At 37.6% G+C, this 16,569-nt stretch overlaps 1 protein-coding gene across 1 annotated transcript in view; it reads left to right on the forward strand.

Moving 5' to 3' along the window:
- The window catches only part of phlpp2 (PH domain and leucine rich repeat protein phosphatase 2), a 173,344-nt gene extending 167,931 nt beyond the window's left edge, over positions 1–5,413 (forward strand). Inside the window, exon 19 of the mRNA XM_043706826.2 lies at positions 144–5,413. Coding sequence (XP_043562761.2) covers positions 144–1,310 — 1,167 coding nt within the window. The 3' untranslated portion in view covers positions 1,311–5,413. The remainder of the gene's footprint in view (positions 1–143) is intronic.
- The last annotated feature ends 11,156 nt before the right edge of the window (positions 5,414–16,569 follow it).

Raw genomic sequence — 16,569 nt, forward strand, 5'->3', positions numbered from 1 at the left:
TAGAATCTATGTAGCACAATTTAACATTTTTATATTGTGTTATGTAATTCAAAACATATCCTATGAATTGTGTGGTTTATTTTGTCTTGTTTTATTCGTAGTAAAATGTTTGTAATTAATATATATTTGTTTATTTTCCTTAGGACAATAAAGTAAATGGTGTTACTTGTTGTACACGTCTATTGGGCAGCACGTACCTTTTCCCATGGATCCTTCCAAGACCTCACGTTCACACTATATCACTTGCTGCTCAAGATGAATTTCTTATCTTAGGCAACAAGACGCTATGGGAATATTTGTCCTATGCTGAGGCAATTGAAGCTGTTCGGAATGTTCCTGATCCTTTAGCTGCAGCTAAAAAACTTTGCACACTTGCCCAGAGCTACGGTTGCCATGACAATGTTGGAGCTGTTGTAGTATACTTGAGCATTGGGGACGATAATTGTACATGTGAAGTACATGGAGTTTCTATACCTAGTCCAGGCGTATTTGCCCCTGTTAACATGATAGTAAAAGATAGTACTCACTATTCTGTCACCCCTTCATCAAGTAGTGGCATAGCATCTGAATTTAACAGTGAGATGTCTGCTTCTGAAGTGAGCAGTGAAGTGGGATCTACAGCATCAGATGAGCAACCAGCTGCAAGTCTGGAGGGTGGTGTACTTGCTCGGTCTGAACGTCGTTGTAGCCTCCATCCAAGCTCTTCCACTAGTGTTTTCCAGCGGCAACTTTCCAGTGCAACATTCTCCAGCAACCATTCAGATAACGGCCTTGATAGTGACGATGATCAACCAGTAGAAGGAGTAATCTCTAATGGCAGCAAACTGGAAGTAGAGGTGGATATCCATTGTTTCCAGTTCAAAGTTCCAGGAAACTCCATTATTTCACAAGCCCGTGATGAGGGATTGTTTGTTAGCATGTCTGAGGATGATAGTGCAGGAACTTATTTAAAAGTGCAGAGACAAAATGGTATGAACAGTGGATCATTGTCAATGATTAATAAGGAAGGAAATGACTTGAAGAAGTCCTCATCTGCATCGAACCTACAAGCAAAGAAATTTTCAAATGGCTCTGTGGTCCCTCTTGAAAAAAGTCACAACATTATTGAAGTGGCTACAGAGGCACCAAAGAAAAAATGTGGATATTTTGCAGCACCTGCACAACCAGATCCAGAAGACCAATTAATTGTGCCACCAGATCTGGAAGAGGAGGTAAAAGAGCAAATGAAACAGCATGATCCTGTTTCAGAAGCCGAATCTGAAAGAGACAATAGATTTACCCATCAGGAGGTCTACGACACGGCTCTGTAGCAGTCTTCCGGTGTTGGAATGTCTGCTGTTCAGGCGTTGTCAAAATGAGGGTTAGGATAATACAATATTAGATATCTCTTGTACAAAAGATAATCATGCCAACTCTAAGGAATGTTATTTAAATTGTACATAAGTCAAAATAGATTCAAAATGCTTCAGCATATGTCAAACCAAAATCAACTGTGTGATATTGGCAATGAACTCATAAGATTTTTAAGTTATCTTATGTTCATTTTGGGATTTTGTTTTTAAATTAAGCTGCGTTATTCTTCTTGTGACATGAACAAGTTGTATTTAAAATGGTAAAAGCTCTATGGCATCTAACTTTACATACTACCGCCTGTGTAAAATGTTTACAAAGCTTTTTCAATTAAATGGACTGCAACGAAGTACATTTTGACAGTTTAAAAATAATAGCAGCATTTCTAAGTAGGTTAATACAATTTCAATGGTTTCAAGTTTTATTGCACTGACCAAATTTTCCTTGTTTTAAAATCTGACAACCTAAAATCTCTGTTTTTAAATCAGTAGTACAAAAAGCAAAGCGACTGTTTAAAAAAACCTCAGTTTTTTTGAGACACAGTCAGGTTTGCATGGTTATGTCTGCTCTATTTATAATCTTTGCTGCTAAGCACTCCAAATAGTCAGGTGTCTAATAAAGGCTTGCACCCAGTTTGAGCAATGCAACCTTTCAGGCATCCTTGTTTAAGAAATATGATCTTAGAGTTAAGTGAAATTATATTTCTATTTAAAGTGACAGTAATACTGTTGCTTTAAATTTTAAATTGCAAACTTGATGCAATTACAAAGAAAATTATGAGTGAAAGTTGCCTTCAGACAGTGTTGTGCTTTATGAAAACTGCTGCAGGTATCTGTCTTTCTGTTGCAATGAATCCCATCTGAATTTTACTTGTGCTGACAAACTTAATAGATAAATACATTCTGAATTGTGATTATTGGTAAGATTTTAGCTATTTCATATTTAATTTCCATGTTTATAAAAATGTGTTTTCTGAAATTCGTTTTCCATAATTGTGTGTGTGTCAGGAAATCTGTAGGTCTACTCAGAGGATTAGACACATGTGCTTTGTCTATTTATGAATACATTTCATAATTTCTGAAACATTGGTTTTAAAAGGGAGGAAACTGATGAACATTATTACTTGTAAAGGAACACTAAGTGAATTAGATCTTTTGACTGCTTGGAATGATATCAAGCAAATTAATTTAACTGCCACAATGTGATTCTTTTACTAATTGCCTTGCATTGATCAAATTAAAAGTAGAATTTAGTTTGGTTCTAATTTTGTTTTGTTATCCTCTGGCAGGGATTTTTGTTCATGAAGTGGCAGAGTAATATAAATGAGTTGGAGTTACTTTAGATTAAGGCTAAATAACCTGGCTGATGCAAGGGATGTATAGAGGTTCCTCTGCATAATAAGAATAAAAGAAAATTGTTAAGAAAATAAATCGAAAATTTGTAGAGTACAGTGCTAAGGCATTCTAATGTCTTGCTAGCTAATCTCTCAGTGGGGAAAGATGAGCAAGACTGAACAAGAGTAAATAGGAAAGGGGGCAGGATGTTTAAAGGGATTTGAATGAAGAATTGGCCATAATTCAGATTTTTGAGTATTTACTTTAGTAATGAGCTTCAGTAAAGGTAGAAGTCCCACAGCTGGAAGAAAATTTTTGTTTGACCCAAATCAAAGAGTAAAAGTTTTAAATTCATAAGCACCAACATCTTGGTCCCGTTTGGTTGCAGGGTCCCAAGGCGTAAGATGAGGTGTTCTTCCTCGGGTGGGTAGGGTTTGGCGATGGAGGAGGCCTAAGACCTGCGTGTCCATGGTGAACTGAGAGGGGATGTTAAAGTGTTCGGCCACAGGGCAGTGGGGTTAGTTGGTGTGAGTGTCCCAGGCATGTTCTCTGATCAATGTGGATTTCGCCAGTTTCCTCTTTTCCTCTCCCCCCACCTTATCACGGTCCCAAGCCTCCAACACGTCTCCGCCCTCTTGACCTGTCCATCTTCTTTCCCACCTCTCCACTCCACCCTCCTCTCTGACCTATCACGCCCCCAGCCCCACCCCTTTTCCATTTATCCCTCAGCCCCTGGCCCACAAGCCTTTTCCCTGATGAAGGGCTTATGCCCAAAATGTCAGTGCTCCTGCTCCTAGGATGCTGCCTGACCTGCTGTGCTTGTCCAGCTGGCACCACACACTCGACACTGAAAAATATTTTTGGACATTTTGAACAGCTTAGTTTTATCTGAGATTTGTGAAAATTCAACACTAATTGGATAGTTCATGACATGGGTAAGAAGAGCAGGAAAGGAACATAAAGAGCTTAGTAAACCACCTCAGTGGAAAGAAATCAAACTCAATGTTGTACACCCTTTCCTCTCCCAACCCCAAATCCTAAATGTCCTAAGCTGAGAAATTGATCACTCCTGATCATCATCGAACCACCCTTGCTGTTGTGCTGACTGTGATTTGGTTGCAATGGCTAATTATACTGCCCACAGTCAGGTCTGTCAAATACACAAATTAGGAGCAACCATTTGAATGTGGCATTGGAGGACTATGAACAGATATAGAAGATAAATAGTGAAACAAATTTAAGAAAAAGAAAGCAAATGTGGGTAAAAGCTTGAAACTTGTTTGTTTTGTGATGTCAATTTTATATATTTTATTTAAAATTGCACAATGTGTCTAATTCCATGAGTCTTATCTATAGCAAACATAGAGTAATTGGACCAAATCAAAAAAATGCATTGGCTTAGAAAATGACTTAGAAATGACCTTGCAGGAAAAAAAATACAGCAGTGTGTTCTTGCAATTTGGAGTTGAACATAGGCTGACAGTGATGTGAATTTGCAGATAGGGGCATAGATATTAATTGAAAATCTTCTAAATGAACAAATCTTTGGTAATCAATTAAGCTTTTGTTCTTTATTATTAATTGTGAACACTAAGATTTTTCTTAGATACTATGCGTAGGACTGCCAGCACTGATCGATGTATCTAACATGACCCATGACCTATACAGAATAGGTTTCGCCTGGCATGTAGTGAATTTTCTGGATACCATGGGTATGAAATAATTTAAATATTTTGTATGCAAGATTTAAGTATTTTATTGAGTGGGTTAGGTAGACCTGATTTAAGGAAATGAGTATTATTGAAATTTGCTCAAAGAACAAACTTCAACTGGGATTCTTAATTGTAATTTTCTTGTAACTGTATTTTACCAATATAATGAGAAAAATTGCAAGTGGTTAGATATTCTTGAAATTGTACAAATATTTTCACTTGCATGGTGAATTAAGTTTGATGTTTTAATGAATCTTAAATGTATGCAGAGTCGTTCTGGTCACATTTGAGAGTCTGCAGCCTGAAGTATTTCATCATTCCATTGACACAGATGGTATCAAAATATTAAAGCTTATTTTTCAAGAAATTATAATATGCAGGTAGAAAAGTTATAGCACTGGCTTATTAGCAATTTTAACATAATTTTGAGTATAACTAGACAGCATATCCCAAAATTCACTGTAAATAAGTGTAATGAAATTTCTAATTTTTTAAGCAGCAAATCCTATATTATCAGAGAAGACTAATTTGTACATATTGCACCATATTCATATGGGTGATGCTGAAAATGTCCATATAATTATATATTGAAAATTGATTTATAAGGTACAGTATTATAGTATATCATACATGCAAATGTTCTCCTGATAAACATGACAGGAAAGCAGCACAGATTGAGTTTGTCACTCTTGGTTTTAAAATAAGCATGCATTCCTTTATTGTACTGTAATGTTGAATGGTACAATGGCACTGGAATTCATTAAAGGACAAATGATTTCAAAATGTATTCTTTTAACCTTCAAACAACATTCGAGTTGGAAGAAGACTCTTTCGTTTTGAGGTTTTGTTCAGCAGTGTCCAAAGGCAATTATTTTAACCTTTGTTCCTTCATAATGACTTTCCCTGACGTTGCTCGATGTTTCTTCCACATAGATCATGCAAAATTTAAATTAGGGTCTGCTTTTTAATCAAGTTTTTAGCCCTTTTCCTAACTGGATACAGATCTGGAAGTTTTTGCCTTCAGGGTATCCTGCATGTAAAAATGGTTGAAAATGTGCAAAATATAAAGTTTGATTTTGCAGAGAAGGATCAAAAGTTGAGAAATAGCCTTTGTCCTGACCTAGCTTTCACTGTGTGATGAAAATTGCACCACTCTGCTGATCAAATTTTCTGTACAACTGTTAAAGGAAAAACAAATAACTCCTAGGAGTGATAAAAATTAATTGTGACTTAGTCACACCAATTTACTAATCTTCTCTGCGAGAATGTAGCCAAATCAAACATTTTAATGTAAATACAGTAGCACTTTCTTCAATCTTAAGTGTTGAAACATCCATTTTAAAAATGCATCCTTTAATTGTGCTGTATATTTTGGTTTTTAAAATATTTTTCAGTTGGCAATACCTTGGTGGAGTTTTCAAAGTAAGACAATCAAATTGGATAAGAGTATATTCTCTCTTTGCAGCAAGTATGTTTAAGATAAGTTTTTGAAGGAATTTGCATCATTCTTAAAACTATAGTTATCTATAAAGATTATCTAAACTTAAAGTGACTGAACTAATTGACCATGAGATGGTGTCCTTGTAAACTCAGTTTTTTAAAAATGATTTTCTGTGATCCAACAAAGCTTGTGGCTTTGTCTAATTCCTGAGGGTAAAATCATGTGGTAATCTGGAGGATAGATGTGCTACTGATTCCAAATGAAATCTCATAGGGACTGAGATTCTGGCTTGGGGGAGCATAAAAGGTAATGCCGAGAACTAATTTAGAAATACCATGGATCAGATGTTGATAAGGGGGAAATTCCATCATGTTGTAAAGCAACAATTTGGATCAGCAATTCAATATCCTATGAAATAATGTGTTTCATTATTCTGACTTAATATTTAAGTCCTTGCAAATATTCAGTCATTTAATGGGCCTTGTATTGAATTTCATCTCCTCAAACTTATGTCATCATGTCAAATTCTTATTACAATATTGTGAAAGGGAACGGGAATCTGAATTTTCTATTTCTTAAGTAAAATGTCACCTCCAAATATGTATAGCCATAATAAACTCTAGCATCTATAAGAGCCAGCAAGTGAATTTTTATTAAATTAATGGTGTGAAAGTGTTTGCTTCTCCAGAAGTTTTCTTTACCAAATGTATTTTAATGCAATTTGAATTCAACTGTTAAATCAACCTCCTAAGCAAAACTGAAGGCTCCAAATAATTATGAAGTTTTTCAGTTGAGGCACTCCTGATGAGGAAACTTACAAGTATTTGTAATTGTCAATTTTTTTGAACAACGTAAGTATTCAGGATGTAAGTTTGCTCGCTGACCTGGCAGGTTTGTTTTTAGACGTTTTGTCACCATGCTAGGTAACGTCATCAGTGAGCCTCTGGTGAAGCATTGGTCCCACTTTCTACTTATGTGTCTTGGTTTTTTAAGGTGAGTGATACCATTTCCAGTTCTTTTTCTTGGAGGTTGGTCAATGGGGTCCAAATCAATGTGTTTATTGATGGAGTTCTGGTTTGAATACCAGGCCGCTAGGAATTCCTGTGCATGTCTCTGTTTAGCCTGTCCTAGGGTGGATGTTTTGTCCCAGTCGAAGTTGTTTTCCTTCTCCGTCTTTATGCAAAGACACTAGTGGGTCATGTCTTCTGGTGGCTAGTTGGTGTTCGTGTATCGTGGTGGTTAGTTTTCTGCCTGTCTTTCCAATGTAATGTTTGTTACAGTCCTTGCATGGTATTTTGTAAATGACATTCATTTTGCTGATTGTTGGTATAGGGTCATGCAAGCACAGTAACAAACACTACATCGGACAGAGAGGCAGAAAACTAGCCACCAGGATACACACACACCAAAAGACATGACATACTATCACTAGTATCCTTACATACAGACAAAGGAGGACACGACTTCGACTGGGACAACACATCCATCCTAGGACAGACTAAATAGAGACATGCACGGGAATTCCTAGAGGCTTGTTATTCAGACAGGAACTCCATCAATAAACACATTGATTTGGATCCCATTTACCGACCTCTGAGAAAAAGAACTGGAAATGATATCGTCCACCTTAAGAGACCAAGACACACAAATAGAAAACGGGGCATACCACCAGAGCTTCATTGATGATACTGAGAACAGTGACAATGTCTGAAAACAAACCTTCCAGCTGAGGGAGCAAACTTACAACCTGAGCTACAAATCTTCTCAAAAATTGCAAACAAAAGTATTGAAATAGCTATAGAACAACTAGCAATTATATTGATGTAGGTGAATTTGCAGTAACTAAATGTTGTCAAATTTACTTCATATTATTTTATTCCATGTATCTGATGCCTCTAACCCACCCATCTAATTTTGCTACATCTCTGATTCCTGTATCTGTGTAGGAGGTTTATCAACTAGTACATCTTAATATGTTAAAGGTGCTATATAAATGGAAGTTGTAGCTGGTACAATCACCAGAAATATTTATAAAACAAACGCCATGCTCGTGACAGCTTCAGATTGGAAGTGAGAACCTTTAATGTCTCAGAGCAGCCAAAGTTTATACATATATTTCAGAAGTGCCTATAGGTTTTGTCAGTGGAATGAACCGTGAGATGTTTACTTTAATTTATTTGTCAATGGCAGTAACTTTCCTTTCGAAAGATCTTCTGTGGTAATGCAGATATCATCAATGTCACTGGTTCTTAACTTAATCTGTAGCTGCATCAGCCTAATCTACATTTTTTGTTTCATTTCTTGATTTTTCTGTAAGCCTATAGAAATTTACAGGAAACGAATCAAAAGAGATTTGTCAAATAACTTTCAGACCCATCATTCTTTGACCAATAAGGAAATAAAATTTGCCTCAAATAAGTTTCAAAATCTTTCACTGATTAACAGGAACAGTTTGAATTAAAATTACCCCTAATTAGTGGTTCCTTCTTTTGATACATGACTACTGTGAACATTTTTTGTTGCGCTCCTTTCTTCCTTCAATCTCTTCTCACTATTACTCACTATGCATGTATTTCCCTCCTTCAGTTTGAAAAGCAAATCAGAGAAAGGAATTGGAGAATTCTCTGCAACTTAACTCCTACACTGACATTGTTCTGTTGTTTCATGTCTGGTTTTGTTAATTATTAAACAATATTAATATCAAATTAGGAACTGCTGTTGGTTTGATCTTTTATTATTTGATGTTTATTATAGCATCTGGCTATAACACAACTACGAACACCAGTATTATTTTCCTGACTGTTTAATAGTGAGAACAATAATTTATTTCCTTTCCTTGATAATCATCAAGCAAGCCCGTACTATGTCTTAGACTTGGCAATTGCAGACAATGCAGCAAGTTAGCTTTTTGTTTTGGTTAGTGGGTAATAATGAGTTTTTTTTAAACGAAGTTGATAAAGACCCAACAACTACAACTTGCATTTACATAATGCTTTTAACATAGAAAAACATTCTAAGGTATTCGGAACCAAGTGACTGGACAAAATGGTTCACAGGTCTAATGAAAGAGATATTGGGAGAGCTGGTCAAAGGCTTAGATTTTAAGATTGTAAAAAGATGTGAAGGGACTGGAAAGGGAATTCAGAGTTGAGGCCTACATAGATTATTCTCCTTGGCTGTCAGTATTGCCAGAGAAGGTTGGTGTATGAGACCAGAGTTAGACAAAGAGACTTCTGGAAAAATTGAGATGGATAAAGTGGATAAAATGTGTAATGATCACATTTAGTTAACAATACCATCTGTGACTTTGACTCTAGTTGTTTCAGTTCCATTATAGAACAGTAGCAAGATTGGAGAAATTCAAATCTGTAATTCAAGGAAAGACAACTTAGATTTGGAAGGGGTGAACATTTCCTCTGATCTTGGAGGGAGGAAGGTAATTGGAAATGGACCTGTAGTTTTCAAGGATAAGGAAATGGAAGATATTTACAGAGGTGATTTTGAAAGTGAGGAGATATGCTATAGTACTTCTAGAATGAGAGCAATTTATAATGTGAACTAAACCCAGAAAGAGAATTTGTGACTAGCAGTTTAGTTGGAATGGGAGTCCAGGAAGAATGAAATGGGTCTCATGAACATTAATAAGGAGAGATCATAAGGGGAAATGTAGAGAAGCTGGAGAAGAATATGGCTTCAGTGATATGGTGGTGGAGGTTTGATTGTGGATGAGACTATTTGAACTGAACAGCTGCATTAACCTTAGTTGTCAAAGGAGTTCATGAGACCTCGTCACTTGGTGGAGGTGATGGGGAGAGAACAGGAGAGAGAGTTTGAAACAAAGTGTCATCTTTCATTATTATCGCGCTAAATTGAAGGAATTAAAATTTTAATGTAGTTGAAAACATGTCAGTTCTCTAACTTGTGATCACAAGTGCAATGCACATCCCCATGAAATAAACCGATTTATGCAGTATATTGTGAGTATTATACTCATTTGCTATTGACCGATTAAAGTGCCATGTTCAGTTCCTAATTTATGCTGTTTAACCAAGCTCAACAGGCTATGGAAAGGGCTGAAAATGTGTTGCTGGAAAAGCGCAGCAGGTCAGGCAGCATCCAAGGAGCAGGAGAATCAATGTTTCGGGCATAAGCCCTTCTAAACGTAGATTCTCCTGCTCCTTGGATGCTGCCTGACCTGCTGCACTTTTCCAGCAACACATTTTCAGTTCTGATCTCCAGCATCTGCAGTCCTCACTTTCTCCTCCAGGCTATGGAAAGGGAAAATAACTGGCCAGGTCTCTAACTACTGAATAGTAGCCACTAACCCTGGATAAAAATTACAAATGTGAAGTACTTTATTGAGGGGACAGTATCATTTGTGTTATCCATCTTTCAGTCTAGCTCAGCCTCCAATCTCCCTGTGATGGAATAATCTATGACTCTTTACAATCATATGAGAAAGTGCCATATATACCCCCTTCAGGAAAGAAAGACAAGACTTTTTTTAAAATTCACTCACCAGATGTAAGAATCTCTGGTTGGCCAGTGTTTATTGCCCATCTGTAATTGCCCAGAAGGCAGTTATGAGTCAACCACATTGCTGACAGTCTGGAGTCACATGTAAGCCTGAACAGGTGGGCGGCACGGTGGCACAGTGGTTAGCACTGCTGCCTCACAGCGCCAGAGACCCGGGTTCAATTCCCGACTCAGGCGACTGACTGTGTGGAGTTTGCACGTTCTCCCCGTGTCTGCGTGGGTTTCCTCCGGGTGCTCCGGTTTCCTCCCACAGTCCAAAGATGTGCAGGTTAGGTGAATTGGCCATGCTAAATTGCCCTTAGTGTTAGGTAATAAGGGGTAAATGTAGGGGTATGGGTGGGTTGCGCTTCGGTGGGTCGGTGTGGACTTGTTGGGCCAAAGGGCCTGTTTCCACACTGTAAGTAATCTAATCTAATCTAATCTAATCTAATCTAATGTAAGGATGGCAGCTTTCTTCCCTAAAAGACATTAGCAAGCCAGACGGATTTTTCTAAGAATCGACAATGGTTTCATGGTCATCATTAGGCTATTAATTCCAGAGTCATTATTGAATTAAAATTCCACCATCTGCTGTGGCAGGATTTGAGCCCAGGATTCCAGGGCATTAGTTGAGTTTCTGGATTAGTAGTCTAGCGACAATACCAGTCGACCACTGCCTCCCTTAAATGAGTCCAAAGCTGCTGTATTTTTCATGGTACAACACTTGAACATGTGTCTTTGAATGTCTTAAAGAAAATAATGACTAAACATACTGTGGATTTGTGGAAACATCAATAACCGAATGCAAGAAACAAGAGTGGTTTCTCAGTAGATGTCAAAACCTTCACTTATACAAACTATTTAGATAGCTGTTACAGCATTTAAAATGTTTGTTTCGTCATTAACAACCTGTAAGTTTTTTTGAATATGGAGCAGAAAAGCCTTTTTTAAATTCCACATACTCTTCAGCTTTTGGGATTATATCAGTCTATATTGTTAGATTTTCATTTCTAAGTTGTGAAATTCTATCTGCTGAGCACTGAACTCACACTTGAATCAAGATCAATGCCATGAGATTGAATACTGATTATCGTTTTGCTGCACTGAATATAACTTGTGAGCCAGCACCCTTGTTAAACTTAACCTTTGGAACAGCAATTTAAATGTTCAGATCCTTGCATATGTATGAAGGGATACAGCAGTTCTGGCACTTACTTTTACAGTTTGAGTGCAGCAAAAGTTGGGTGATTTTATTTTTCACATTGTTTATTTGTAGAGTGATAAGTGTACCAGATACATTTTAATTTTTTTTGTAGAAGACACCCAATACTATATTTAATGATTTTGTTTAACAATCCTTCATTGTTTCTGTACAATAAGCCTTGATGTGATTAATATCCTGAAAACTTGCACATATGGGGCATGCATTTAATGTTACTGTGAATTTATAATTTGTAATTTTAATTCATGCAGTATTCATATTGCACATGGTTCAATCAGGACTGAGATATAGAAAATATTTTAATGTATATGTATTTTAGCATGCAAAATTGTGCATAAAATGTAATAATGAGATTCTGTTCTGTTATTATTTAGTGTACTTTGTTTTTCCGTGCATATCATTGTTCAAGTCTGAGGCACTTTGGAGAACTCGGGACTGGGTTTATGCGGATTAATTCCCTTAGTTATCAGAGTATGTTTCTTAAAGATGCTGCTATAGATTCTGGAGGATCCATCTGTATTTTTGATTATCTGTCAAGCCAAAGTAGCAATAAAGATTTATACCACATAAAACGTATGGTTATGAAAGTTTATTCAAACCTAAATTAGGAAATAAATGTTGAGTGATGCCCAACTTGTCTCCGTCTCCTCAAGTTGCATTATGTTGAATTTTGCTAGTTTCTTACTCTACCTTCCCAGACAAAGAAGGAGCTGCCCCAATAGGACAGGCTGACTTAATCTGGGCTAGGACCAGTGTCCTGGTGGATTGTGTAACTGGAGTTGGGAATAGTGCTTTAAACCATTAAAAAAATGGAAAGTTCAGATGAAGGGAGATAAAAATCTAAGGGGAAGTGTCATGACAATACTTGCCACACTTACCTGCTATTTTTCTCCTAAAGTCTAAAGTTCCGTTTAGCGAGAAGCAGGTAACCTGATCCTACCAAAACATACATTCTGCTTGGCTATGAATATTAATAGCTAATATAGAAAGGCAGAAAATAATTAATGAACTAGCACAACTGAAATAAATAAGACCCCAAGTTTAGATGATATGCACCCATGTATGTGCAAGGAAACCAGGAAGGAAATTACAGGGATACTGCAAAAACATGACAGAGGTGGAGTAGCTGCCAGAGTTAGAGATGAACAACCGAAACTGATTCTGAATATAAAAGGAGGGATAGAACAAAATCTGGAATCTATAGATGAATCTGCACTATTCAGTGATCGGAAATGTACTGGGAACTATTGTACCATTAGAAATAAAATAGCAAGGATTCTTTTTAACTTATCCTGATGAAATTCATTAAAGAGGTAAGCGAGATTTGGAGGGATATGGGCGTGGTGCTGAACATCTCTGACTATGAAAGAAAGAAAGATAAGACATGTATATACACATCCCTCTTCAGGAGATTTAATTGGGTCAAGGAGCTGTTGACACACTATTGGAGCTTTGCAGCAGTCATGGCTGCCTCTGACCTTATGACCCTAAAAGTTCAGAGCAACCAACAGTTTAGGAAGTCCTTGACTAGATTACCTCTATTTTTGTTCATCATATTTGCTCTGGTTCATATTACCCATGATTAGATCCAATTGCAGATCTTCCTTGTAGGAATTCATTGACAATGTCTTCATTGTAGGAATTCCATTCCCTCATCAGTTTTACCCACCACCTCTATTTCATTAACATACAAATGTGACATTGTTAATTTCCCACTTAACTACCCGATTTTTCTAATGCTGCTTATATTGTCGTATTTTACCTGTTAACTGCAAAAGTTTGCCCCCTCCAAGTTCTGATATGAAGTTGCTTGTTCCTAAATCCAATTTATCAGTAGCCCAGACATTTCAGTTAGTGGAAAAGACTCTTTGCATGCCATGACCTCTGAAACAACTTTGCAAGAAACCTAGCAATATCTACAGAAAGAACCTTAACTCTCAAACTGCATTCTTCAATGGAGATTTGCAGTGCTGAACTGCAATCAAGTGAGCTGTTCAAAGAATCCACATGACTAATTCTCATAGTCATCCTGCCAGGAAATATAAAGCCTAACAAGTCACTCTTAAAAAGTGAAATAAATGTTCAAACTAAATTAATCAGAAAGCATTAACTTCCTTACACTCCTGCCTGGCTTCTAATTCAGGGCAGATGAATTCATGAATTAATAAAACTACAGCAGGAAAGAGTTACCTGTGGTATGTGTTAATGAATCGATCACTACAGATGAAATGATTTTGATCATAAGACGTAGGAGTAGAAGTAGGGCATTCAGCCCGTCAAGTCTCTTCCACCATTAAATGAGATCGTGGCTGATCTGATATTCCTCAATACTACCTACCCTGAAAGAAGGAGCTGCCCCAATGGCAGGCTGCAATTAAACTGGGCTGGGACCAGTGTCCTGGTAAATTGTGTACCTGGAGTTGGGAATAGTGCTTTAAACCAAAAGAAAAATGTGGAGGGTTCAGATGAAGGGAGATAAAAATCTAAAGGGAAATGTTATGATGATAAGCAGAGAGTTTAATGATAATAGTGCATAAGCTAATTGGATGTAGAATACAGAATTGATAATGTTCATGTAATGTCTCTTTAATTTTGGACAGATTGTCTGACCTGTTCTGGATCCTACCCTTTGCTAGCTTTGTTGTTGGAAGTTTAAGTGGGTCCAGGTTGTTTTACTCTTAACAAGGCTCACACACCCACAGACAATGCTGACGTATTGGTGATGACTCAGAATAAATTTTTAGTCTTCAAATCTCACAGGGAGATATTAGGAAAGTCCGGTTTTATGAATAGTTTAATTCCAAGATAGAATTGAGTATGCAGAAGTAGCTAATTAGCATTTCTAACTGTCTCCAAGGCCCATGTTATGTACACTGATATGGCTATGTTTTTAAAATATTCATTTTAAATGTGGTCATTGCTGGCTGGGCGAGAACTTATTCCCCATCCTTGGTTACTCTTGAGAAAGTGGTAAGCTGCCTTCTTGAATCCCTGCAGTCCATCTTGTTAAGGTCAGTCCACAGTGCTAGATCGCAGAGAGTTCCAGGATTTTGACCCAGTAACACTGAAGGCATGTTGATACATTTAAAATTCAGAAAGATGAATGGTTTGGAGTGGAACTTGCAACCGGTGACATTTCTTTGTATCTATTTTCCTTTTCCTTCTGGCTGGTAATGGCCATGGGCAAGGTGCAGTTCCGAGAGCCTTGGTGCAGAAGAGTTTATAGCAAGCTATTGCAACATCAACTTACAGGATTTGGAGATGCCGGTGTTGGACTGGAATGTACAAAATTAAAAATCCCACAACACCAGGTTATAGTCCAACAGGTTTAATTGGAAGCTTTAGCTTTTGGAGCGCTGCTCCTTCATCAAGTGGTTATGGAGTACACAATTGTAAGACAGAATTTATAGCCAACATTTACAGTGTGATGTAACTGAAATTATACATTGAATAATACCTTGATTGTTAAGTTTCTCGTCTGTTAGAATGACCATGTTAGTTTCACTTCTTTCATATGTAAATCACAATTTTTTTTAAAGTTTTAGTGCTTCCAATTAAACCTGTTGGACTAGAACCTGGTGTTGTGTGATTTTTAACTTTCAACTTACAGGGTTTTGCAAGCTATAACCAAGCCTCTCAGAAACCAGCCAGTTTGTAACTGAGAGGGGCTGGGAGCAAAGACTTGGTGCAGCCAGTCATTACGATTTACCATGCAGAATGTAGGTGGGACCTTGTGTTTGGATTAAAGTGACAAATTTCATGAAGATTTAAATGAGGCTGGTAGATTCTTATAGTTTTGGTTACAGGAAGGAATCTCCAAGATACTTCTGTGTGTCAAAGTCAGCCCTGGGGTAAGACGTTATCCAATTGTAAAAGGAAGTGAGGGATGGAAAATAGGTTTTGACAGCAAGCAAAAGAATAAAAAGTGTCCACTTAAGGGACATAGTAATGCATAACCAAAGCAGAAGATTTTCAATTTTTTATACATTGAATTTGGGGAGTTTGTTTGTAGTTTAGAGTTGCCTAAGGTTTAATCAGTGTTGTTTTTGTTTCAGGCAAGTCTCTAAATTTAAAATCTTATGTAATTCTTTGTCACTGGAAATTGAGGTATCTTTTAAAAAATATGATCTCCATGGAAATCATAATGTCATAGAAGAATAGTTGAACAATAAATTTGAAAGCTGTTTATCTGAATGGAGCATTTGTAATAAAATAGATGAGCTAGCAGCACAAGCGATACAGGGCTACAATGTCTCCAAGGAGACAAAATCCAGCCACAGGATTAAAGTAGGAGGAGAGAGTATAACATGGCTGAAGCAAACAACAGGATATGTGGCCACATTTAACAGACACTGCTTGCTGTGCTTCTCCACATCTATTGACTCTGGTTTCCAGCATCTGCAGTCTCTGTTGTTTTCATGTTGTTGAAAACCATACTGCGAAGCCTCTTCCAAGGATGCCCACCTTGAAGCTTTCCTCCTCCTGAAGAGAGCTTAGTAGATCTGTCTCCCACTGCAACTCCCTGGTTATCTCTTCCACCTTTGACCATTTTCATCCCGTGTCCAGCCCTACCTCTCCTCTCTGCCTCCCTGACCTGCCCGTTTTCCTATGCACCTATCTGCTCCACCCCTCCCCACTGACCAATCATGGTTAGTCCCTTCCTGCAAACACCTATCACCATCCCAGCTATCCTTCCAGCCCCACCCCTTTCCTTCTATTTATCTCTAAGCTCCCTTTCCCCTCCCCAGTCCTGATGAAGGGTCCTGGCCCAACACATTGACTTTTCTGCTCCTCCGATGCTGTCTGACCTGCTGGGATTCTCCAGCTCCACATCTATTGACACTGACACTGCCAGGACAGCAGCCCACTCAAGCTTAACCAGAAAGCAAGCAACTGAGCATCCTTGACAAGCACCACCAGAAGCAGTGGCTGATACTGGTGCGACACCTAGAGAATGAAGACCCTGCAATGAACCTGAAGACAAATAAATGAGAT

Source organism: Chiloscyllium plagiosum, unplaced genomic scaffold (genome assembly GCF_037043375.1).
Source record: "Chiloscyllium plagiosum isolate Xiang-an unplaced genomic scaffold, Cpla_swu_hap1 HiC_scaffold_17, whole genome shotgun sequence".
Lineage (NCBI taxonomy): Eukaryota > Metazoa > Chordata > Chondrichthyes > Orectolobiformes > Hemiscylliidae > Chiloscyllium > Chiloscyllium plagiosum.